The sequence below is a fragment of the Bos indicus x Bos taurus genome, chromosome X, assembly GCF_003369695.1.
Source record: "Bos indicus x Bos taurus breed Angus x Brahman F1 hybrid chromosome X, Bos_hybrid_MaternalHap_v2.0, whole genome shotgun sequence".
NCBI classification, from domain to species: domain Eukaryota; kingdom Metazoa; phylum Chordata; class Mammalia; order Artiodactyla; family Bovidae; genus Bos; species Bos indicus x Bos taurus.
The window spans coordinates 71,040,654-71,068,249 of record NC_040105.1 but is presented as its reverse complement, the minus strand read 5'-3'; the positions used below and the strand labels follow the sequence as shown (position 1 = coordinate 71,068,249).

The window sequence follows — 27,596 nt, the reverse complement described above, 5'->3', positions numbered from 1 at the left end:
GTTGACTATGAGGGCTACTCCATTTCTTCTAAGGGATTCTTGCCCACAGTAGTAGGTAGAATAGGCATCTGAATTAATTTCACCCATTTTGGTCAATGTTAGTTCACTTGAAAAGACTCTTGAGAGTCCGTTGGACTGAAAGGAGATACAACCACTCAATCCTAAAGGAAATCAGTCCTGAATATTCATTGGAAGGACTGATATTGAAGCTGAAACTCCAATACTTTGGCCACCTAATGGAAAGAGCTGACTCATTTGAATATACCCTGATGCTGGGAAAGATTGAAGGCGGGAGGAGACGGGGACGACAGAGGATGAGATGGTTGGATGGCATCACCGACTCAATGGACATGAGTTTGAGTAAACTCCGGGAGTTGGTGATGGACAGGGAGGCCTGGCGTGCTGCAGTCCATGGGATTGCAAAGAGTGGTACATGACTGAGAGACTGAACTGAACTGAACTAATTTCTAAATTGTTGATGTTCACTCTTGCTATCTCCTGTTTGACCACTTCCAATTTACGTTGATTCATGAACCTAACATTCCAGGTTTGTATGCAAAACTGTTCTTTACAGCATCAGACTTTACTTCTATAATCAGTCACATCCACAACTGGGCAGTGTTTTCACTTTGGCTCTCTCTCTTCATTCTGTCTGTAGTTATTTCTCTATCCTTCTCCATTAGCACATCGGGCACCTACTGACCTGGGAAGTTCATCTTTCAGTGTCATAATTATTTGCCTTTTCATACTGTCCATGGGGTTCTCAAGGCAAGAATACAATAGTGGTCTTCAGTTACCCCTAAATGTGTACCGATCCTGAATCCTGCTCCTAAAACAGAACCTATAAGACAAGCAAGTAGGCCTTTTTATAATGTTTTTTTTTAAATTATTTATTTTATATTGAAGGTAAATTCCTTTACAAATTTTGTTGTTTTCTGTCAAACCTCAACATGAATCAGCCATAGGTATACATATGTCCCTTCCTTCCCTTTTAAACCTCCCCCCCTCCCCGCCACCCCACACATCTAGGTTGATACAGAACCCCTGTGTGAGTTTCCTGCACCATTTCCAACAGCAAATTCCTGTTGGCTATCTATTTTACATATGGTAATGTAAGTTTCCATGTTACTCTTTACATACATCTGACCCTCTCCTCTCCTCTCATCATGTTCATAAGTCTATTCTCTATGTCTGTTTCTCCATTGCTGCCCTATAAATAAATTCTTCAGTTCCATTTTTCTAGATTCCATATATATGCATTAGAATAAAATATTTATCTTTCTCCTCTGACTTACTTCACTCTGTATAATAGGTTCTAGGTTCACCCACCTCATTAGAACTAACTCAAATGCTTTCCTTTTTATGGCTGAGACATATTCCTTTGTGTATATGTACCATAATTTCTTTATCCATTCATCTGTCAATGGTTTTCTAGCTTGATTCCATGTTCTAGCTATTGTAAATAGTGCTGCAATGAACATCGGAATACATGTGTCTTTTTCAATTTTGGTTTCCTTACAGTATATACCTAAGAGTAAGATTGCTGGGTCCTGTGGTGGTTTTATTTATAGTTTTTTAAGGAATGTCCATACCATTTTTCATAGTGGCTGTATCAATTTACATTTCCACCAACACTGCAAGAGCATTCCCTTTTCTCCACACCCTCTCTAGCATTTATGTTTGTAGACTTTTTGATGATGACCATTTTGACCGGTGTGAGGTGATACTGCATTGTACTTTTGATTTGCATTTCTCCAGTAAGGAGTAATGTTGAGCACCTTTTCATGTGTTTGTTAGCCAATGACGTCTTTGGAGAAGTGTTTGTTTAGTCCTTTTTCCAAGTTTTTGATTAGGTTGTTTATTTTTCTGGCATTGAGTTGTATGAGCTGATTGTATATTTTGAAAATTAATCATTTGTTAGTTGTTTCATTTGCTATTATTTCCTCCACTTCTGAGGGTTGTCTTTTCACCTTGCTTACAGTTTCCTTTGTTGTGCAAAAGCTTTTAAGTTTTATCAGGTCCCACTTGTTTATGTTTGTTTTTATTTCTTTTACTCTAGGAGGTGTGTCATAGAGGATCTTGCTTTCATTTATGTCAGAAAGTGTTCTGCCTATGTTTTCCTCTAGGAGTTTCCTGGTTTCTGGTCTTGCATTTAGGTCTCTAATCCATTTTGAGTTTATCTTTGTGTATGATGTTATGAAGATTTCATTATTTTACAAATAGCTGTTCAGTTTTCCCAGCATGATTTATTGAAGAGGCTGTCTTTGCCCCATTGTATATTATTGCCTCCTTTGTCAAAAATAAGGTGCGTGGGTTTATTTCTATGCTTTCTATCTTGTTCCATTGGTCTATATTTCTGTTTTTGTGCCAGTACCATACTGTCTTGATGATTGTGGCTTTGTAGTATAATATAAAGTCAGGAAAGTGGATTCCACCAGCTCCATTCTTCTTTATCAAGACTGTTTTGGCTATTTGGGTTCTTTTGTGCTTCCATATAAATGGTGAGATTTTTTGTTCTAGTTCTGTGAAAAACACCATTGGTAATTTGATAGGGATAACATTGAATCTGTAGACTGTAATTGGTAACATAGTAATTTCCACAATATTAATTCTTCCTACCCAAGAACATGGAATATTTCTCCATCTGTTTATATCATCTTTGATTTCTTTCATTATTACCCTATAATTTTCTGTGTACAGTTCTTTTGTCTCCTTAGTAGATTTATTCTTAGATATTTAATTCTTTTTGTAACAATGGTGAATGGAATTGATTCCTTAATTCCTTTTTCTGATTTGTCATTGCTAGTATATAGAAATGCAAGTGATCTCTGTGTATTGATTTTGTATCCTGCAAATTTGCTAAACTCACTGATTAGCTCTAGTAATTTTCTGATACTATCTTTAGGGCTTCCTATGTACAGTATCATGTCATCTGCAAACACTGAGAGATTTATTTTTTCTTTTCTGATCTGGATTCCTTTTATTTCTTTTTCTTCTCTGATTGCTGTAGCTAGGACTTCCAGAACTATGTTGAATAATAGTGGTGAAAGTGGACACCCTTGTATTGTTCCTGATCTTAGGGGTACTTTCCCCCTAACATTTTGTAAGGGATTAGAAATTACATTCTAATCCCTTATAATTAAATAAAAATTAAAAAAAATAAATTAAATTCTAATCCCTTATAATTAAAAATTCTAGAACAAATTGTTGTTTGTTTCCAAGTTATCTTTTTCTCTCTCACTGAAATAGGGATTCACATGTCAGAAAAGCCCAGAGATTTCACTTTAATGGTGGAAAAATGAAATTTAATTTGTCCACTAATCTGCAGATCTGTTGCTTGTAGCATAACCTTTTGTCAGAAATCTGAAAGGAGAGAATATGAAGTGTGGCTCTTTACAACTGTGGTTCCTTTTCTTCATAAAGATAGCAGGAGGTGTAGTTTCAAATGGGTTTCTTTCCAAATCATCTCCTTAGGGTGGGGCTGTCTATGTAATCATTCTGATAATGCTACCATTAACTCCAAACATATCTGGCAACCCTCTTTGGGTTGTGCCTTTAAATGTTTATTAATTAAGCACAAGAAAAACATTTTAATTGCTTTATAATTACAGAATTTTATTCTTTCCTATAAAATGTATTTTTCTCTTTTAATGACTGCCTATTCAGTTGTCCCGACTTCCTCTTCCATAGACATTCTACTCAAATGGATGTCTGAGGACTACCACTTCCCTTCTTCCCTTGCACACCAAGTGTCCATGTTTTTAAATTGCTGGAATAAAAAAAAAAATGAGAATGATGGATTTAGGTTCGTAAATGCCAACAGGAGAATCTGAGGATTGCTTGTATTTAAATCCTCCATAGTAATGCTGAAATAATATTCATAATCCATAAAAAATGAAGATAAGAGGATTGTGAGAAGGAGGACATATACTTTTCACCACTCATTGATGACGTGATAATATTTTGTTTCCAATGCAATTCTGTGAGTTTTACTCACAGAGAAGTTTCTTATAAACACAAATTTGTTCAGAGTAATGTATAGCAATGTTTAGGAATGGGCAAACTAAAAAAAAAATAATTTTACAGAATACTCATCTTCTTTCTTTCATCTATACATGGAGTTTATATTACCCACATTAAGACTTACAATATATTTTGTGCTAAATAATTAACTATTTGGAGCATCTTATATCTAGATATCTAGGCATCACTGACTCGATGGACATGAGTCTGAGTGAACTCCAGGAGTTGGTGATGGACAGGGAGGCCTGGCGTGCTGTGATTCATGGGGTCGCAAAGAGTCGGACACAACTGAGTGACTGAACTGACCTGATATCAAGTTTGAGACAGTATTAGATCAAGCTATTTATTATTTGATATCTTGCAACCTGAAGCCTGACACATCATCCCCACAATCTACAGACTTTTCAGATAATCTTCAGCAAATTGTGTACAAATGGTCTTGGTTTTGTGTAGCTTAGCCCTAGTCTGCGTTTTCACCATCCAAACAAAGCTTAGTATTCAGTTCACTTCAGTCACTCAGTCATGTCTGACTCTTTGTGACCCCATGGACTGCTGTACACCAGGCTTCCCTATCCGTCAACAACACTCAGAGCTTGCTCAAACTCAAGTCCATCGAGTAGATGACGCCATGCAACCATCTCATCCTCTGTCATCCCCTTCTCCTTCTGCTTTCAATCTTTCCCACCATCAGGGTCTTTTCCAATGAGTCAGTTCTTCACATCAGGTGGCCAAAGTGTTGTAGTTTCAGCTTCAGCATCAGTCCTTCCAATGAGTATTCAGGACTGATTTCCCTTAGGACTAACTGGTTTGATTTCCTTGCAGTCCAAGGGACTCTCAAGAGTCTTCTCCAACACCACAGTTCAAAAGTATTAGTTCTTCAGTGCTCAGATTTTTTTTTATGGTCCAACTCTCACATCCATACGTGACTACAGGAAAAACCATAGCTTTGACTAGATAGACCTTTGTCGGCAAAGTAATGTCTCTTCTTTTTAATATGCTGTCTAGGTTGATCACCGGAGAAGGCAATGGTAACCAACTCCAGTACTCTTGCCTGGAAAATCCCGTGGATGGAGGGGCCTGGTGGGCTGCAGTCCATGGGGTCGCTAGAAGTCAGACACGACTGAGCGACTTCACTTTCACTTTTCACTTTCATGCATTGGAGAAAGAAATGGCAACCCACTCCAGTGTTCTTGCCTGGAGAATCCTAGGGCTGGGGAAGCCCGGTGGGCTGCCATCTATGGGGTCACACAGAGTCGGACACGACTGAAGTGACTTAGCAGCAGCAGCAGCAGGTTGATCACAGTTTTTCTTCCAAGGAGAAAGCATCTTTTAATTTCATGGCTTCAATCACCACCTGCAGTAATTTTGGAGCCCAAGAAAATAATTTCTCTCACTGTTTCCATTGTTTTCCCATCTATTTGCCATGAAGTGATAGGACCAGATGCCATGATCTTAGTTTTTTTAATGTTGAGTTTTAAGTCAACTTTTTCACTCTCCTCTTTCACTTTCATCAAGAGGCTCTTCAGTTCTTCTGTGCTTTCTGCCATAAAGGTGGTGTCATCTGCATATCTGAGGTTACTGATATTTCTCCCAGCAATCTTGATTCCAGCTTGTGCATCATCCAGCCTGGCATTTCACACCATATACTCTGCATATAAGTTAAATAATCAGGGTGACAATATACAGCCTTGATGTACTCCTTTCCTAATTTGGAACCAGTCTGTTCTTCCATGTCATGTTCTAACTGTTGCTTCTGATCTGCATACAGATTTCTCAGGAGGCAGGTAAAGTGTTCTGGTATTCCCATCTCTTTAAGAATTTCCCATACTTTGTTGTGATCCACACAGTCAAAGGATTTGGCATAGTCAATAAAGCAGTAGTAGATAGTTTAGCATTAACCTAACAAATAACAACAGAAATAGAGGCAATATCCTAAGCATATGTGGTGTATTCAGGGCAAATTTTGCCTTAACACTCTTTATCCCCAGTGAAGTCGCTTCATCTCTCTGAGGTTTCATTTATTCATTTGGATTGGAACCTTCCACAAGTTTATTAGAAAAGCCAGATGAGATGCTGTAGGTGAAAATACCCGAGAGAATGGCAACCCAGAATGCAATAGGCATCCAATATATTTTCAATGAATAAACACATTCCCATGCCTTTTCTTCAGTAAGGGTTTGTATCCTCAAATTTATTCACATGTTGCTTCAATGCTCACAACCCCTTGCCTGTGCACTTATGCCTTATAAAGACTGGAGAATGTTTTGCTTTCATTTACAGGTAATATTCTTCATATGAAAGAGATTTGCTTTTGGATTGTGTGAAGGATTCATGCATTTATTGTATCATTAACAGCATCACATTTACTAAAGAAAGGTTTAAGATAAAATAAGCAATTTTCATTTGTTTAAAACATATGTAAAATCTTAATCTAAATCTCTCAAGTAAGAAAGTGACTTGAATTTCAAAGAGGAAACAGGCAAATCTCATTTTCCCTTCCTCTCCCACATTTCACACTCTGCCTCTATTGTCACACCCCTGTGAGCACAAGTATTCCTGTTCTTCCCAAAGTTCAGTTATAGAAACGGTGTGTCTAGTCATTTTGGTCTTTGGCAAAAGTAATGAAACATAGTTAAACAAATCCATAATCAAGAGCTGTTTTATTTTTAACCAATCATTGACGAACCACTCTCCCTGCTCATTAGGCGGGAACGAGTCACAGAGCTGCCATGGCGAGATAGTTGGTCACGAAACTCTGAGGCCATGAAGTAATAGAGAATCGGATCCAAAAGGCAGCAGAGACTTGCAAGGCATAGACAAAAAGGATGGAAATACTGTGTGCTTTGGACAATGGGACAACTGCTAATGATAGCTTCCTTTACCATGGTATAAAAAATAAAGTTAATATGATAGGGAGTGAAGCAGATGAAGAAGACTGCAGCACACATGTAAACCATCCTCAGTGCTTTTTGCTTTTCACTGATTCCTTGGAAAGCCACAGGTGGTTGTCTCAAGGATATAGTCATTTTCCAGGTGCACCATGCAATGATGACTACTGGAATCACAAATCCTGCCAGTTCAGCAGCTGTAATCATCCCAACCAAAGCCACTGCATTCATTTTCCTGTAACCAAGATCAGCAAAGCAAGAGTCAGTGTTGTTTGCTAAGTCTGTGCTTCTCATGATGGGAAATGGCAAACAGGCAGTACCCACGATGACCCATATGGCAGCACTGATGCCTACATCGTACCTACGTTTCCAGTCTCTAGCCCTGAAGGGCTTGAGGAGAAAGAAGCACCTCTGAAGGCTGATGCATGTCAGGAAACAAATGCTGGCATACATGTTGAGATACTTCAGGTAGAAGCATAGCAGACAAGGGATCCTCTGGAAAGGCCAATGGTGGCTGATGTAATAGTAAATCCGGAAGGGTAAGGACAGCACGTGGGCAAGGTCAGCCACAGAGAGGTTTATCATGAAAATAATGGCTTTATTTTTCTTGCTGATAAAGCGGCACAGAACCCACAAGGCTGCACTGTTGGCCAGTAGACCAGGGATGAATATGAGGATGTAGGTGGTTGCGTAGAGAGGGTAATGAAATGTCAAATATGTTTCATTGCAGATAGTCTCAGGATCGCTGGTACTGTTGCTGCTCATCTTGAATATTTCAGCATTTACCAAGGTAAGCCATGAAGTTATAATCCCTGCCCAAAAGAAAACAAAACAAAAAAACAGTATCATGGTTAACCACTTTAGCTGACATCCAGATTTTCTTAAATTGAAGCTTAGTTGATTTAGATGATTCACAATGCTTTAAGTGTACAGCAAGGTGATTATCTATCTATCTATCTATCTATATATATATTCAGATTCTTTTCCATTAGAGGTTATTACAAGATATAGAGTATAGTTCCCTGTGCTACGCAGTACATCCTTGTTGTGTATCTATTTTATATATAGAAGTGTATATCTCTTAAATTCAAATTTCTAATTTATCCATCCTTCTTTTTCCCTTATGGTAACTGTTTGTTTTCTATGTCTGTGAGTTTATTTTGGTCTTGTAAATAAGTTCATTTGTATTATTGCTTTAGATTCTAATGTAAGTGATAGCACATGACATTTGTTTTTATCTGTCTGACTTACTTCACTCAGTATGATAATCTCTAGGTCCATCCATGTTGCTACAAATGACATTATTTCATTCTCTTTATTGCTGAGTAATACTCCATATATATATATATATATATATATATATATATATATACACACACACACACACACACACACACACACACATATATATACACACACATATATATATATACATACACACAATATCTTAATAATCCATTCATTTGTAGATGGAACATTAGGTTGTTTCCATGTCTTGGCTTTTGTACATAGTGCTGCTATGAACATTGGGATACATGTAGCTTTTTGAATTAGAGTTTTTGCCTTTTCTGGCTATATGCCCAGAAGTGGGATTGATGGATCATATGGTAACTATTTCTGTATTCTTTTTCTTTTAAAGAAGCCTCAATATTGTTCTCCATAGTCACTGTACCAATTTATATTCTCATCTATGGTGTGGAAACGTTACTTTTTCTCCACAATCTCTCCAGTATTTATTATTTGTAGACTTTTCTATGATGGTCATTTGACTGGTGTGAGGTGATATTTCATGGAGACAGAGAAGACCCAGAAGAGCCAAAACAATATTGAGATAGAAGAATAGAGTTGGAGGAATCATATTCCCTGACCTTAGACTATGCTACGAAGTTACAGTAATCAAAATATTATGGTACCAGCACAGAAACAAACATATAGATCAATGGAACAGTATGGAAAGCACAGAAATAAACCCACACACTTAAGGTCAATTAATCTAATGACAAATGAGGCAAGAATATACAATGGAGAAAAAATAGTCACTTTAATAAATAGTGTTGGGAAAACTGGACAGCTACATGTAAAAGAATGAAATTAGAGCATTCTCTTACACCATATACAAAAGCAAACTCAAAATAGATTAAATATCTGAATTAAAGACTAGACGCTATAACACTCCTAGAGGAAACATAGGCAGAATACTCTTTGGCATAAGTTACCATGATTTTTTTTTTTTTTTTTGGAATTCATCTATTAGAGTAAGGAAACAAAAGCAAAAATAAACAAATGGGGCCTAATTAAACCTAAAACCTTTTGTATAGCAAAAGAAAACATAAACAAAACACAAAGATAACCTATGGGAGAGAAATTATTTGCAAATGATGTTACTGACAAGGCCTTACTTTCCAAAATATATAAACAGTTTGCACAGCTCAATTAAAAAAAAAAAAAAAAAAAAACAAGAAAATAGCGGACAGAAGACCTAAGCAGACATACAAAGAAGACATACAGATGGCCAACAGGCATATGAAAAGATGCTGAACATCAATAATCATTAGAGAAATGCAAATTAAAAATGAGTTATTACTAGATTTGTTTTTATACCCACAAAGTCATAGGATATTAAAATTAGAAGGGATCTGTTTATAGGTGCTAAAGGAAGGTATACTGTTTATCCAAGCCCATCCAGTGAACCAAAGAACCACAGAATTGTCCTCAAACTGCCTTGCCAGATTGTCTAAGCTGTGTCTTGCACACAAGGAAGTCCTGAAATACTCAGTCTTTTGTTCTAATAGCAGAAAAAAAGAATATGATATTTGAGTCTGTTTCTTTTGCATCAATATTTCTCTTGCCTCTGGTTAGTATGAACACTGTTCACTCATTCCCAATTGCAATGGTAGAAATTCAGTCTTATTGTTCTGATCTGCTTGCCTCTCTTTTGTCCACCACCTTTCCCATTGGGTTCTGACTTCCTAACTTGGCACCACAGCACTGAGAAAATAGATTTGCCTCTTTTAGCCTGCAGTACCAGTGTCCTAGCTGATCTTTGTGGCTTGGGAAAATTACTTCCTTATTATTTTATCACAATAGCTGGTGGTTTTCATGAATTCTCTCTCTCTCTCTCTCTCTCTCTCTCTCTCGGCTTAGGTTTAATTTCCAAATTTGCATGAAACTTTTCAGTAATAAAAGGAAAAAAAAGCTAAGATCATGGCATCCAGTCCCATCACTTCATAGTAAATAGATGGGGAAAATGCAGAAATAGTGACAGATTTTATTTTCTTGGACTCCAAAATCTCTGTGGATGGTGACTGCAGCCAAAAAATTAAAAGATGCTAGACAGCATATTAAAAAGCATAAACATCACTTTGCTGACAAAGGTCTGTATAGTGAAAACTATGATTTTTCCAGTAGTCATGTACAGATGTGAGAGTTGGACCATAAAGAAGGCTGAGAGATGAAGAATTGATGCTTTTGAATTGTGCTGCTGGAGAAGACTCTTCAGAGTCCCTTGGACAGCAATGAGATCAAACCAGTCAATCCTAAAGGAAATCAATCCTGAATATTCATTAGAAGGACTGATGCTATAGCTGAAGCCCCAATACTTTGGCCACCTGATGCGAAGAATGAACTCATTGGAAGAGACCTTGATGCTGGGCATGAGGTCTGAAGGCAGGAGGGGAAGGGAACAACAGAAGACAGGATGGTTAGATAACATCACTGACTTAATGGACTTGAATTTGAGCAAACTCCAGGAGATAGTGAAGGGGAGAGAAGTCTGGTGTGCTGCAGTCCATGGAGTCGCAAAGAGTTGGACATGGCTTAATGACTAAACAACAAGAAATGAATTTAGAAGCTGAACCACGATAGTTCCACTTATGTACTAGGGAAGGGGAGAAACCTATTCTCTATCTAAGGGAAATACTATACTGGTGCAACATCATCCCATGGCAGATTATCCAAAATCATGGTGAATACTGATTAGGGTATTAGCGAAATAGGTCACTAAAACCTTTTGAAACAATGTAAGGTTTAATTTTATTAAAGTAGTCTTTGTAATGGGAAAAGTTTTCTTGGACTTAATCTTATTAAGGTAGAATAAGCAAGGCCAGAGGAGAGTTTATTAAGACCACAAATATACTAAATGAAGGATCTAAGACTTTAAATAGGAAGACAGAGCAGTTAATCTTTATACACACCCTTCTGTTCATCATTTGTTTTCCTCCTAAAGACAAATTTTACAAACATAGCTTCTATCCATAGTGCAGGAATGTTTATTGCCTTTAAAGCTAGAAGTAGAGAAAAAAAAGTGCAGAGGTTGTTCCTCAAATGGAGTTTTGTTGTTGGTATGTTTTATTTGGTTTCCTTTTAAGTATGTTTACAAAAACAGAGTGGCTTCTTTGAGATTCTCCTTGTAAATAGCAGAATGACTTTCTATATCATTCTAAGTCTTACTCCAGGAAATAGATAAATGATAAAAGAAAAGAACCCCAAGAGATTAATTCACAGATAAGAGAGTAGACTTTATCAGCTACCAATACTGTAAATAATACTTTCATCTTCCCTCCTCATATACTCCCTAGTTAGTCTATCTGTGATAGATCCTAAAGAGTCATGCAGTCATCTTTCTTATGTATGTATGACTCAGAACAAAAGTAGAAGGATACTCACAGGTGAAAAGAAAGTAAATAATTACTATGATCTGATCAATGATATATGCCAGAATCTTCAATGGAATTTTTCATATACATTATGTAATTTAATTCTCACAACCATCCTAAGATGAAGTTCCATTATTATTCTTATAGTTCAGATGAGGAAACTGAGGTTCAGAGAGATTCAGTAAATTGTCTTGGGTAGCAAATTTAAAAATGAGATTTATTATCAAGCCTGATTTGCTCCAAAGTCTGTACTATTTCCATTATAACTATTTGCCTCTCCCTGCTCAAGAGGGACTTTTTAATAACATTAAGATCATTGTGCCATCCAGAGAGCACATTATGGCAGAATCTTTCTCATCTCATAGAAGGACCTCAGGATCTTATAACCTTAGGACTGCTCTAGCTATGCCATCAAGATATAACTAAACATCTGTCATCATACATGTCACCAACCCTCCCTTACCACCCACTTTGACTTCAGTATTGATCTTATTTCTACTATAATCTATTACTTATGCATAGGCTGTGAAAGAACAAGGCAGGCTACATAAGGTGCATTACAGTACTAAGAACTAAAAACAACTCACACCCACCCATTCACACCTCCACTTCTGCATTTTACAAACATGGATATTTGTTTCTGCTTCATTGGTACAGAAATTTTCTCTTATTAAAGAAGCAGATTGTATTTATACCTCTGTGCTAAATAACAAAGTCCTATTAGTCCAAAACAGCAAGCTAGAGGTCATGATCACAACTTATTTGTTTCTGTGGTTTATTATGCCTCTGCAATTCAGTTTATTTCAAGTTTAGAGATTTGTATGGCTTGCTTTCCAAAATGATTTTTCTCCTCCAGACTGAAGGGGAGGTAGAAAGGGTTTTTCCCCAAATATGTTTGGTGACAATTAAATGTAAAATCTCCATGGTGATAGGAGACTGGGGGAATTTATGTTGGGTAGGGTGAAAATATAAACTCTCTCAGATAGGGAACATTTCACTTCCTGTTAGCAATCTGTGACGCTTCTGAAATTTAGAAAGGAGAACAACTTAAGAAGCCACTAACAAAAATAGGTTGAATGGAAGGGCCAAAGTCAAAACATGTTTCTTCTCTCAGTCTCTGCCTGTTTCTATCTCTTTTGTGTTTCTCCCTTTGGCTTTATTATTGACTATTTTTGGTTGGTTTGTGCCCTCTATGTTACCAATCTCTATCCCTTTAAATCTGGATATATCTTTGGTTCCACTCTTAGGAAAGATATGAAATTGGTGATTTACTCTTGAATCTAAGCTCTCCTTCTAGTCTGTGCCATGACCAGCTTCCTAAACATTACAGACAGAAACTGGGAATTCATCTAACTCCTATCACTACATTTCACCCATATCTAAACAGAAACCAGGTGATTATCTTGCCCTTAAAATCTCTGCAGTCTATCTCCAATCCATCTTCATTTCCACTGCTGCCTTTCTAATCCTCATAGTGGCCCAATGATTATTACCATATTACAAATGAGGAAACTGAGATACAGAGAGGTTAAATAAATTGTGCCAAAGTCACAATACTCACATAGTGTAGACGTGGTATATTAGAATTGGAACCCATGCTTGTCTCCATATTCCCTTACCTTTGCCATGGCAGATGATACTAATGATCCTACCTGCATGCAGGGCAGTAAAAGAGACACAGACATAAAGTACAGACTTTTGGACTCAGTAGGAGGAGAGGGTGGGATGATTTGAGAGAATAGCATTGAAACATATGCATAATCAGATGTAAAATAGATGACCAATGTGAGTTTGATGCATGAAGCAAGGCACCCAAAGCCAGTGTTCTGGGACAACATAGAAGGATAGGGTGGGAATGGAGGTGGGAAGGGAATTCAGGTTGGGGGAGACACATGTATCAGTTCAGTTCAGTTCAATCACTCAGTCATGTGCAACTCTTTGCGATCCCATGGACTGCAGCATGCCAGCCTTCCCTGTCCATCACCAACTCCCAGAGCTTGCTCAAACTCAGGTCCATCGAGTTGGTGATGCCATCCCACCATCTCATCTTCTGTCATTCCCCTTTTCCTCCTGCCTTCAATCTTTCCCAGCATCAGAGTTTTTTCCAGTTCTTCACATCAGGTGGCCAAAGTATTGGAGTTTCAGCTTCAGTGTCAGTCTTTCCAGTGAGTATTCAGGACTGATTTCCCTTAGGATTGACTGATTTGATCTCCTTGCAGTCCAAGGGACTCTCAACATGTAGGACACGTAGGACACATGTATACCTATGGTCAGTTCATGTTGATATATGGCAAAACCCATCAAAATATTGTAAATCAATTATCCTCCAATTAAAATAAATTAATTAAAAAGATAACATTACAATCACTGAACTTCACTGCAAGTTGCATCATGTTAGCTTGCACCACACACTCACAGAGACCTTAAACTTCTCTCCATTTCTCATGGCCCAATCTGGCACCCTCCCTCATTTTGCTTCGTTCTCTATGCAGACTAGATTCAATGGTCAAATTAACTATTCTTACACAAGAATCCTCAACCTTCTTTGCTCACCATTCTTCTGCTGTACCAGCTTAAAAAGCTAGTGTTGGTCCCTGAGTTGTGTCCTACTCTTTGCAACCCCATGGACTGTGGCCTGCCAGTCTCCTTTGTCCATGCAATTCTCCAGGCAAGAATACTGAAGTGAATTGCCATTTCCTTCTCCAGGGGATATTCCTAACTCAGGGACGGAACCCAGATCTCCCTCATTGCAAGCTGATTCTTTACTGTCTGAGCCACTAGGGAAGCCTGGCAAGGTCTTAATCCCAGATTAAGTCCACAAACCATTTTATTTTTTTATTATCCAAACTGATGAATGATCTTATTAAAAATACCAGGATCTATTTGAAGTGCTAAAACTAGAAATCATAAATTTCTAGTTTCAGCACTTTACATAGAAGATTTTTTTTTGCTTCAGTCTCTTTTTCCACACCTCTGATTAGTTTATTCTCCTAAGAAATTAATCAAGGTGCACAAAAAGAGAGTGCTGGCTATTTAGCACTTTCATAACTCTACTAAAATTTCTTCTACTCTTCTGCTCTCCCATCCTCATATTTCTCAGCAGAGGCTCTTACCTCTTAAATCACAAGAAAATTGAGGCTATTGAATGAGAAGTAACTCAGTTTCAAACACTGTCCCCTTCCAACACACGCAATCTTATCTATAACTGCATCCTTCCCAACAAAGCTGTCTTTCCTGTTGTACAAGTTGAATTCCCATGCTCTTAATCCCTTTTAGCTTTCTCAGGATTTTCTTTCATTAATTGTTCCCTTTCACTCCCAGATCATCATGTTGTCCTTCACTCTCAGCTAGATATTTGTCATTAAGTCTCTTCAACTTCCACAATAATATTTCTCTTGTCAATGCATCTTATTCTAGCTTTGTGTCATGTTCCTTCTTTTCTTAAATAAACATCTCATAGTATTTTTTGACACTGATTGCTTTCTTTTCCTCACTTTATATTATTAATGCACTACAATGTGGCATGCATGTCTTTATAATCTCACTGAAACTGCTTTAGTAAAGGTAACAAGTGGCCATCATGTTGTTAAATCAAGCAGGGCTTTTCTGCTGTGTTAGACAGTCTGACCACTTCCATGTTTTTGAAATGCTCTCTCTTGTTGGCTTCTAAGCCACAACTCTGTTTTGAGTCTCCTCTTAACTATCGGCCCATTCATACTGAGTCTTCTTTATGTTTTCTTTCATCTCTGCACATCCTTTAAATGTTTGCTTTCCCTAGGTCTGCATATTCTCTCCTTATTCAGTGTCTTCATGCTAAGTAACATCACCCACTTTCATGACTTCAATCACCACCCATATCCGGATGGCTCTTATGTCTCTTTGTCCAGGGCTGGCCTCTTCTCAGATATTAAATCTGTATGTCCAATTTTCAGCTGAGATTTCCCATTTCAGTGTTTTCTAGGCATTTCTAAATAAAAATGCCCAAAACTAAATTCATCATACTCTCTGACCTTTTACTTATCCACCACCATCTATCCAATTACAAGAGCCAGAATACTTAAAAAAATTCTAGACTCCTCTCTAATTCAATCAACCAAGTTTTCTCTCTCTCGACTCATTCTCTCTCCTCTCTCTGAATTATTAAACCATTCTTTAATTGATCTACCTGGTTCTAGGACTGCTCTCTTAAAAATATATTCTATACTCTGCTGCCAAAATGATATATCAAAATGGCAAATCTGGATTACCATGCTGTCACAGGGATTGCTTTAACAATGTACTTAGTGCACCATATTGAGTGTTTTCATTCATATCTCTTTATTTCTAGCTAAACTATGAGCATTTTGAAGGCAAAGGCTATGACTTTCTTTAAATTTCCAGAATTATCGATACATAATCAGTTAGTAAATATTTTAAGTGGGTAAATATTCTGCCTTATGACAACACATTTGTTGTTCATTTGTTTATGAATCACTCTAAACTGGGCTGTGAGCTTTGTGAAGTCAGAGGTTATGCCCTAAATTTTGTTCTGTCTTTCTCTCTAAACCCAAAGCAAGGCTAAATATACAGCACTATTTTAAAAATTGATGTTAACTGGTCCATGTAGGGATTAACCTTCAAAAGTTAATCTCATTGCTGTTGCATAACCAACTCAGCTAATCAGGATCACCACACAGATAACACAACCCAGGAAAAATTATAAGCTGTGAAAATACAATATCTTCAGAATATACTTGAACTCCTAGCTGTATTATTGTGAACCACCCAGATAGATATGAGGATCAAATTCCCAGTGCCTCCAATACCATTCTTAAAAAAGTAACCGCCTCTTGGTTTAACCAGTGTCAGTGCTCTATCCAGAGTATATTCTGCCTACATCAAAGGCCAGGAGCTTCATAGAGGGATGTCTCTTTCCTTTAAAAAGAGTTCTGGTAACAGGAGCCAAACTCTAAAGGGAATGATCAGCATAGACTTCTAATCTAATAATCAAAGAGGATAATTAGCTACCTTCACTGAACTAACAAGATTCACTTCCAATGTGTTGCTGTAAGAATATTTCTGATAATGAAGATTGGTATAAAGTTTGATGAAACTTCATCAAACTCTTTTCTCCCTGGATCCCATCTCAGAAGTCAGTAATTTACTCTTCTCTTGAGATCCTATCTCAACTCTAATCATTTCCTTGCATGGGGAAATCTATTCAGACCTTTTCCTTTGTACTTTCATTGGACACTTAGGCTACACTATAAAAATGTAGTCTCCATGAGGGACGACTGTATCTTGCACTTTTATATCTCTCATTTTGCTTAGCAGAGGGTTAAGCATGCAGTAGGAACTCAGCTCATAAACATTGGTTTATAAAGGGAACAGTATGGAGAATAAGTACATATTAGCAGAGTCTTAGTCAGTTTTACTTCTAATGTCTATTCTATAAGCTACTCTCCCAAGCAATAGTCATAGTTTTTCTCCCTTTGTTACTGAGAAAACTATGGTCAAGGCAAGGATAATAAGGTTGGAATCTAACATATCTGGATACCTAAAAGCTCCAAAGCCTGTAATCTAAACCTTTTATTTTAAAACCAGCAGCAATTTCATAAGGTTAAATGAGAATTCTGTCATTAAACATTTGACTTTATCGGTTCAGTTCAGTTCAGTCACTTAGTCGTGTCTGACTCTTTGTGACCCCATGAACCGCAGAATGCCAGGCCTCCCTGTCCATCACCACCTCCTGGAGTCCACCCAAACACATGTCCATTGAGTCGGTGATGCCATCCATCCATCTTATCCTTTGTCACCCCCTTCTCCTTCTGCCCTCAATCCTTCCCAGAATCAGGGTCTTTTCTAAGGAGTCAGCTCTTCAGATCAGCTGGCCAAAGTATTGGAGCTTCTGCTCCAATGTCAATCTTTCCAATGAACACTCAGGACCAATCTCCTTTAGGATGGACTGGCTAGATCTCCTTGCAGTCCAAGGGACTCTCAACAGTCTCCTCCAACACTAGTTCAAAAGCATTGATTCTTCAGCACTCAGCTTTCTTTATAGTCCAACTCTCACATCCATACATGACCACTGGAAAAACCATAGCCTTGACTGAACAGACCTTTGTTGACAAAGTAATGTGTCTGCTTTTCAATATGCTGTCTAGGTTGGTCATAACTTTCCTTTCAAGGAATAAGTGTCTTTTAATTTCATGGCTGCAGTCACCATCTGCAGTGATTTTGGAGCCCAGAAAAATAAAGTCAGCCACTGTTTCCCCATCTATTTGCCATGAAGTGATGGGACAAGATGCCATGATCTTAGTTTTCTGAATGTCGAGCTTTAAGCCAGTTTTTTCACTCTCCTCTTTCACTTTCATCAAGAGGCTCTTTAGTTCTTATTCACTTTCTACCATAAGGGTGGTGTCATCTGCATATTTGAGGTTATTGATATTTCTTCCAGCAGTATTGATTCCAGCTTGTGCTTCATCCAGCCCAGCGTTTCTTATGATGTACTCTGGATAGAAGTTAAATAAGCAGGGTGACAATATACAGCCTTGATGTACTCCTTTTCCTATTTGGAACCAGTCTGCTGTTCCATGACCAATTCTAACTGTTGCTTCCTGATCTGCATACAAGTTTTTCAAGAGACAGGTCAGGTGGTCTGGTATTCCCATCTCTTTCATAATTTTCCACAGTTTATTGTGATCCACACAGTCAAATGCTTTGGCATACTCAATAAAGTAGAAAGAGATGTTTTTCTGGAACTCTCTTGCTTTTTCGATGATCCAGGGGATGTTGGCAATTTGATCTCTGGTTCCTCTGTCTTTTCTAAAACCAGCTTGAACTTCCGGAAGTTCATGGTTAATGTATTGCTGAAGCCTGGCTTGGAGAATTTTGAGCATCACTTTGCTAGTCTGTGAGATGAGTGCAATTGTGCGGTAGTTTGAGTATTCTTTGGCATTGCCTTTCTTTGGGATTGGAATGAAAACTGACCTTTTCCAGTCCTGTGGCCACTGCTGAGTTTTCCAAATTTGCTGACATATTGAGTGCAGCACTTTCACAGCATCATCTTTTAGGATTTGAAATGGCTCAACTCAAATTCCATCACCACCACTAGCTTTGTTCTTAGTGATGCTTCCTAAGGCCCACTTGCCTTCACATTCCAGGATGTCTGGCTCTAGGTGAGTGATCACAATAACTAAATTTTGTTTTAGAACACAAAGTTAGGTCAGGCCTCTAAATATGAATCAGTGAGTCTGAATACAAGAACATTGTAGGTACTAATAATGTCTATGTAAAAGCAGCTTCACTTCCCTACCAACTGGCTCAATGCTGTGTTTTTGCAAAGGCACAAAGTGAACTTATATTATGATGGCATTAGAATTTGTTTCAGACTCCTAAGTTTCAGTGAAATACTAAGTACAAGAAGTTTCCACTTGCATCCTGCCACTAGATAAGTGATATTACTAATATATTACCTTTGACCTTTGAGAGAACCCTGTTATTATTATACTGATTTTAGGGCTTCCCTGTTGGCTCAGACATTAAAGAATCTGCCTGCAGTGCAGGAGACCTTGGCTCGAACCCTGGGTCTGGAAGATTTCCTGGAGAAGGGAATGGCAACCCACTCCAGTATTCTGGCCTGGAGAATTCCATAGACAGAGCAACCTGGATGGGCTACAGTCCATGGGGTTGCAAAGAGTCAGACACGACTGAGCAACTAACACTTTCATACCCTTTTATAGATCAGAAAATGAAGACTCAAAATTATTGCTTCTTCCTCAAAGTCTCAGTTATTAAAATTTCAGTCATAATGAGGCTCTTCATGAGCAGAGAAAGCTAAAAATTTTCCTTTGGAAGCAATTTGTTGCACAAAAATAGGTTAAAGTCACATTTATATGGATAAAACCATTCTTCAGAGGCGAAGATGCTAATAATCTCAGTTGTATGTCTAGCACTTTTATGACTATGTTTTTGTTGTTGTTCAGTCACCAAGTTGTATTTGCCTCTGTGATCCCATGGATTGCACCATGCCAGGCTTCCCTGTCCCTCACCATCTCTGGGAGTTTGCTCAAGTTCATGTCTATTGAATCAGTGATTCCCTCCAACCATCTCATCCTCTGTTGTCCTCGTCTCCTTCTGCCTTCAATCTTTCCCAGAATCGGGGTTCTATCTAATCAGTCAGCTGTTCGCATCCAGAGGCCCAAGTATTGGAACTTCAGCTTCAGCATCAGTCCTTCCAAAGAGTATTCAGGGTTGATTTATTTTAAGATCTTTGGTTTGGTCTTCTTGCTTTCCAAAGGACTCTCAAGAGTCTTCTACAGCACCACAGTTCAAAAGCATCAATTCTCCAGCGTTCTGCCTTCTTTCTTGTCCAGTTCTCACATCTGAACATGACTACTGGAAAGACCATAGCCTTGACTATATGGACCTTTGTCAGCAGAGTAATGTCTCTGCTTTTCAAAACACTGTCTAGGTTTGTCATAGCTTTCCTGCTAAGAAGCAGTCATCTTCTAATTTCATGGCTGCAGTCACCATCTACAGTGATTTTAGAGCTTAAGAAGAGATTTTCACTGTTTCCACCTTTTCCCTTTCTATTTCTCATGAAGTGATGTATCACTGCACATATATGGCAAATGATTGCCACCAGGTGTCTGGGTACGGTACTATCAAAACCAGGAATCTTTAACAAGTTTTGCTTATGAACCCAAACCACAATAGATCTATGGATAAAGTACTGGAATGATGGATTTATAAGAGTATTGTATGCTCATTTGTTCAGTCATCTCCAACTCTTTTCAAACCCATAGACTGTAGCTCTCCATGTTCCTCTGTCCGTGTGATCCTCCAGGCAATAATACTGGAGTGGATTGCCATTTCCTTCTCTAGATCTTTCTGATCCAGGGATTGAACCATGTGTCCTGAGTCTCCTGCATTGGCAGGCAGAGTCTTTACCACTGAGCCACCTGGAAAGCCCTAATAGTAGTGAGCCAAATGTAACAAATCATGTAAGATGGGGAAGACTCAGAAGCTGTAAAATATATTATAAAGAACACTGGATTTGTAGCTATAATACTTCCCCTTCCTTTATGCGAGTTTCATTTCCCTCATTATTAAGATAAAATAATATGAACTGTATGATCTTAACTACCTTCTGCTCTAACTTGCCATGACTTTATGGGCCTGGACTCTCTAAACCCCTGCCTCTAACTAATACCATCAGCACTGCCACTTCCATCATTAATGCAACTGTCACCATCTCAACCTACCTGCACTTTACAAAGCATTATTACAACTATAATTGCTATTAATTATTATTTAAAGTTCATATATACGTATTACACTATATGTATATGTATATGTGTGTATATATATATATATATAACAAATTAGGTCATTCCCATTCTACAGATCACAAAAGTAAGACTCAAAGAAGTCATCACATTTATCACATTTACCTGAGTGCTATACAAATGGCAGAGTGAAGAGTGTGGAATCTAGGCTTCTGGCATCGAGGTAACCACTCAGTTCTACAAAGCTTTAGCTTCTCAGTCCTCTCCCTCTCTTCATCTCTCATCACTAAGTCAGTAATACCATTAAGTGAACAAATTTATCAAATGTCAAAAATCAAATATGTGTCTCCTATTTTCTTTGATAATAGGACCAGCATGTGGGCTTATTATCTTGGGAGGAAAAGAGAAAATTAGAGAAAGGTTGCTGATAGGGGACCTCCCCACTTTCCAGGGGAGAATATTCACCAGGCATTTGGGAATGTAACTTGCCTTTTTTTTTTTTTTTTAGCATTTTTCTTCTTATTTGAATCATAAAAGTCTCACATGAACTACCCAAGCCAGTCAGATACCCATGCGCACAGTGTCCTTCATTCAATCATTCATAACCACAGCCAAAGAAGAGCAACTGGAATTTGGAGCTCTACCATTTCCTGAGTTAATTAAAATCAACTGTAAATAACCTGGCTTGATTTCAGAAATATAGAAGTTCAGAAATGTTCTCCAAGTCTAGACATTTCCCCTATAAATTAGAAGTGAAAATTATTTTTATCCTTAAAATGAATTAAATAAAATTTGAATTGAACTTCCATGCATGTATCTTTATTGGATTTTTAATCAGATAAGAAGGAGGCCTAATTATTCATCATTTTTGCATTTGGGGCAGTATTTTGCAGATGGAAAGAATCATGTTCTTTGGACAGACCTAGGGTAATGTCTTGACTCACTTATTAGCTCTCCAGCCTGAAATGACTCACTTCATATTTAGTGGCTTCAGTTTCCTCATTTATAACATTAGGGTCATAGTACCTTTAAATATATCATTGCAAAGATTAAATAAGAAATGTACATGATTAAGGAGTCTGGTGGCTCAGATGGTAAAGCGTCTGTCTACAATACAGGAGACCTGGGTTCGATCCCTGGGTCGGGAAGATTCCCTGGAGGAGGAAATGGCAACCCACTCCAGTACTCTTGCCTAGAAAATCCCATGGACAGAGGAGCCTGGTGCAGGCCACTGTCCATGGGGTTGCAAAGAGTCAGACACAACTGAGTGACTTCACTTTCACTTTCAAGATCAAACCAGTCAATCCTAAAGGAAATCAACCCTGAATATTCATTGGAAGGACTGATGCTTTGACTACCTGATAAAAAGAGCCGGCTCTTTGGAAAAGACTCTAGTGCTGGGAAAGATTGAGGGCAGGAGGAGAAGGGGCATCATCGACTGAATGACCATGAGTTTAAGCAAACTCCAAGAGATAGTGAAAAACAGGGAAGCCTTGTGTGCTGCAGTCCATCCCACAAATAGTCAGACAGGACTGAGTGAACAACAATGACAAAAAAGTAGAAAACATATCAATAATCCTGTCTGGTACACAGTATACATTAAATAAATGTTAGTTCATTTATACTTTACTTGTACTGAGAGTAACCTCCATGAGCTTTTGGTTGGATCGTGTACTTTTCTGAGTTTAGAAAATCTCCCCAAAAGCATAGGTCTGAGAAATATTGAGTAGGATTAATGCAATAATTCTTAATGTAAAAGAGTGGGAAACATGTATTACTTGAAAAAAAGATCCTTATTATGGTAAATACATTTAGAAATCAAAATTATTTTCCGTATAATACAAACTGAAAGCACAGATCTACAAAAATCTTTTTGCCTGTTTGTCCCACAGTACTTGGAAAATGTCAATGTGATGGGATAAGTCTTTTTAGGAGTCCAGGATCAGGATCTAGTTCCTAATTAGTCAAGTCCACAATAACTTTGCAGTAAGACTTTTATGTTTTTCAAATGGAACTTTTCATTTAAAAGATTAAGAAATACTGATTAAGTGACACTGTCAGTGTGTAAATCAGATTTCATAATTCTTTCCCTTGTGTGTTTTCATTTTATTATTTAAAAAAAGGAAATTATTTACAAAACACTTGCCTGTGGTCTAAAAGTTAAAACTCTCATGATGGCATTAATCTGAAAGAAGTATAGTGGCCCTCAGCATAGATTACTGAGTTCCCTTTGAAAGCTAGACTGTATTTCCAGAAGGTTCTAACTGTAGTTAGATTTCCCTACTGTCTCATTATTTACCACTTCATGATATACTCTTCTCAGGCACCAGGAGCCTAGAGTCAAACCACTCTACTAGGAAGGAAATTAAAAGACTATCTATTTCAAGCCCCCACCTTATTATAGATGAGACTACTGAGACTCAGAAAAATAAAGTAACTTGCCCAAAGCCAAAAGTGAATCTTTGACAGAACTTGAACTAAAATCAAGGTTTCTTTCTGCACTTTGGTCCATATATTTCATCACTCTGCCTGTGATGCATGTGAATCAATACTAGATGAAAATTTAAATGCAAAATATCCTGACTTGAAATATAAGTAGACATTTTTAGCAAGAGTTTTTAAATAAAGCATAGACTTCCTGCCAGTCATTACCCTGATTGTAGAAACACTTAGAAAAGGTGGATTCACAAAGACAGCTCTGTCCTCTTTACTTGGACCATACACCTTCCTGCTTCTTAGGACATAGATTGACTTACCTCAAACACAACAAGCTGTGAAAAGTCACCCAAAACCATCCAGAAGTATATTCACTCATTTGAAGTCTTGTGTTCCACAACTGCCAGGATTTACACAGTTTGTACAATTTAAATTCAACAATTTTTCCAGTTGACCCAAAAAAAAAGAACTGCTTTTGACTAAAGAAGGACCTTTGTTCGACAGGAACTGTTGCAAACATTATTACACCAAATGCATGACTTTATTTTCTTTCAGGCCATTTCCACCTCAATATATCAGCATATCACATATTTTTTAACAGTGAATAATTTCACTGTGTTGCAGTTGCTAAGGGATAACCTCCTCAAATAACAGAAAGGACAATGACTCCCACATCCATTTGGAAAAAAAAATAAAAAATATTCCCACTTGCAGGATTCTTGGGACTGAGACCACTCCATCCAAAATGCACCACAAAGCTTGTTATCATTATATCCAAAATGATCCTGGTACCAACTGTTGTGGCACAGTTCACCTTGAAGAATTCCTCAACTGGAAGTTTTCTTTAGATTCAGTCATCTTAGCTCAGAACCAGAAAGGTTGCTAGCACTCAACATAATAAGAATGATAACTGCTGAAAAGATAGGCACCACTTCTGGGAGCTCTGTTATCTAGTAGGTCTGAAATTGGGTCAAAATACAGCTTTCAAAGGATCAAGAAATGCCTTTGAACAGATTGAAATAATTTTAACAGAGTTTGTCATCTGGGATATTTTCTTCCTTCCTAACCTACAATCCAACATAGTTATAAATATATTTACAGTATTCTCTGGGAGATACAGGCTTCTGTAGAAAAAAGAGACCATGATTTAGAAGACATATGTTCTAGTTCCAGCTCTGCCACTGACCAGCTGGGTGATCTCAAATGTCTTCATTTCATAGCCTCTCAGTTTTCCCATCTGTATTGTGAGGGATTTGGATCCCTAGGAGCTCCTTCATCTCCAAAATCTATGATTATTAAGCAACTACAGAGCAGAAATCCAAATCCTCTTTTTCTGGCCGAATAGGTCAAGCTGTCCCAATAAATATTACTGAATGTACTCTTTCCTTACCACTTTGTGCTGTCTTACCTGAATGATAATGAAGCAAAGAGCCCTCAGCAAAGAGTGAGCTGCATCACAGACTCCTTGATCCTGTAATAATGGTGTGGACTAATGGCATTAACCTTAACTTTGTATTCTAATCAGAACCAAGGAAAATCACCATTGCTCCTGCTGTAATAAGTCTGAAAGAAGCCAGAGACCATTTTAAAATTGGACACTGGTCTCATGTCTGCCCTTGTCTTGGATCTTCATGCCCCCACCAACCTTCCCACGTGGAATTTTACCAGTTCCCATATGTTAAGCTGAAACTTACCTTGGAGCCTTGCTGGGCTTGTTTCTTTGCAGGGAGTTGGTGGTGAAAAAGCCTAACTCTTGGTGGCTCGGAGCCTACTGATAACTGACAAATTTGTTATTGAAAGAGGAAGTTGAGTGCATTTGGTGTCTCACCACAGAAACCTAAAGGTAAGTCCCTTGAGCAGAAGATATTACTCGTTTTATTTAGTTTTTATTTTGTTGGTGCAAAGAAATTCAAAAAGCTGAGAGCCAAAGAATGTGCAAAATCAAACGATGACTACATACCAGCTTTCCTCATTGTTTCTTACCCTATCTCCTTCCAGCACAACCCACATGCCTATCCATTTCACTATATTCCAGTAAGCTCTATGTTAAGATGGGATTCTGAGGCAAAATCTGAATACAGTTTATCTAAGAACAAGAAAAGAGCAATTTTTTCAAACCTGAGAGGTAAAGAGTGAGAAAACTTCAAGAATATGTGTCAGAACTAATAGCAGTAGGACTACATTTGCTTAAGCTATTCCTTCCAATTGTAGTACCCTTCCTTCAGCCTTTCATCTCAAGGCTTTCTTAGTGTACTGCAAACTGCTTAGGGGCAAAAATCATATCTGACTTGTTCTTGTATTTCTAACTAGTCTAGCACAGACACTTTCATGAATGATTGTTGAATGAAAAAGTGAAAGAATGAATGAAAAAATATTCAAATAATGAATAAATAAATGAACCGTATATCCTACAGTCTCCCTCCAATTTACCAATGTACCAAGGTTTCAGTTTCTGTGATGTCTGTGGGGCCTTTAAAAGTATGCAAGTAAAGAAAGATCATACACTTGGGGACTATAGAGTAGTTCTGAAAAACAAGTCTTGCAAAGCAACACAAACCTCTGTGGGCATGTGAGGAAATTGCATTTAGAATCCAGGGCCTAGAACTGCAAAGAGACTTCTGGGTAATAATAATAACAAAGGAGAAAAAAAATACTGCTGGTTAAATCAAACACTAGCATTCAGATTTACGGATAGGGCTGATTAAAGAAGGAAGTGGATGACAAAATTTTTGTAAAAGGCAACCTGGATCTCCCTGTAAAACTAGAATCATGGAGCAATGCCCGACACTCAGAGATCACCAATATAAATTTCAAGGGCATAGAGAGATGGAAAAGATACACTTTCATCACTAGAAACTGAGAACTTTAACTGATTGATGAAAAAGCCATGGCTTGTAAGAACTGGTAAAGGAAGAGGGTACCCATCCTGGCTGAGGTATATCAAATGAAACATGCCTGACCTCACAATCCCCTTCTTAACTCTTATTTTATATATTTATACAGCTCCAATCTGTTAATTTAGTTTGCTGACTTGGCATACCTACTGAAAGGAGAATGCACTGATAGGCCAACACATGTTTCATTCCATTTGGTAGTTCTAATCTTAAGTATAAATTATTAATATTAAACTGTCTTTCTGTTACAAATTCATCCTTTCTGAGCTGGGGAAACATGAGCCAGTTTTCCTAAGCTATGATCTTTCTCGGGCCAAAGAAAATTTCAGACCTGTTGATTTTTAAAGCCAAACCTTAGGACAAAAGGATAAAAAGAACCCTTTCCTGACAATTAGCTATAGTCATTACCACTACCTTCATTTCCCAGACAACATCTTAACATTGCAAAGAAAATGGCTTGCCAGCTTGCTTCATTGCTCTCTTGCACGCAAGTATCTTCTCCTTTCATTAGTTCTAAAAAGGGAAACAAAAGTAGCTCAGAAGTCAGTGACCCACTTTTGGCAAAGGATATTTTAACTCAGCTAAAATTTTGAATGTTAGTTAAAAGGAGCAAAACTGTACACAAACCAGAAAAATGATAATTTAATAATCATCTCCAATTAACTTTTAGAAGAACATCTTCTAACTATTGAGTATGACTGATAATCTAAGACTTATTATCATCTCAAACCAAGTAGTAAAAATAACCAGTCATAAGAGTCTAAAAAAATAGTTCAGCTTCCCCATTTTGCTCATAGTTCTGAATTCTTCCCTTTTCTCATATGTACACTTTCAAAGTTTAACTGGGGCATAATATCTTTACTAGATCTGGGAAAGTTTATGAGTTGTTGCTTCAAAGGCTCTTATGTCTTCACTAACCGCAACAGTGTATTAGGTGTGATAGCTATTGTTGAGGATATCATTTGTTACAATACACTATGTTTTCTAAAAGGGATATTGGGAAGAGCTAGATTTTTCCTAATTGGTTTGATTAAATTCCTAACAGATAGTGATAATTGTGACATGTGTCCTTTTTATAGAGTCTGCTGAAAACCATGGACCTAATTTAGGTCTGCTGATTGCAAGTTTGGAGATATTTTTATGGTGTACTTTTCTTTCATGGCTTTAATTTTATGACCTTTTCTATTTTTTCTTTGTTATGTCCACCTATTATTCATTTATATATCTTACTATAGTATGCATCCTTTTAAACTATCTTCAATTCTTTCTGGAACAATAGTATAACAAAAAGTGAAAAAAAAAGAGGAAAGAGTGAGTTGTGATTTCAATTCCTTTTCCATCAGAACTGCTGCTGCTGCTGCTGCTGCTGCTAAGTCACTTCAGTCGTGTTCAACTCTGTGTGACCCCATAGATGGAAGCCCACCAGGCTCC

At 37.7% G+C, this 27,596-nt stretch overlaps 1 protein-coding gene across 2 annotated transcripts; it reads right to left on the bottom strand.

Annotated features, from left to right (window-relative positions):
• Positions 1-6,344: 6,344 nt before the first annotated feature.
• P2RY10 (P2Y receptor family member 10) lies at positions 6,345-25,046 on the bottom strand. Of its 2 annotated transcripts, XM_027534839.1 has the most exons (3): positions 24,966-25,046; positions 7,273-7,723; positions 6,348-7,146 (listed from the first exon to the last, which is right to left on the bottom strand). In XM_027534839.1, exons 2-3 carry the CDS (start codon positions 7,674-7,676, stop codon positions 6,690-6,692), a joined length of 861 nt encoding a protein of 286 aa, XP_027390640.1. In that variant the 5' UTR covers positions 7,677-7,723; positions 24,966-25,046; the 3' UTR covers positions 6,348-6,689. The 2 variants fall into 2 exon arrangements, with proteins under 2 accessions (XP_027390639.1, XP_027390640.1); XM_027534838.1 differs by having other exon boundaries at positions 6,345-7,723.
• Positions 25,047-27,596: the final 2,550 nt, after the last annotated feature.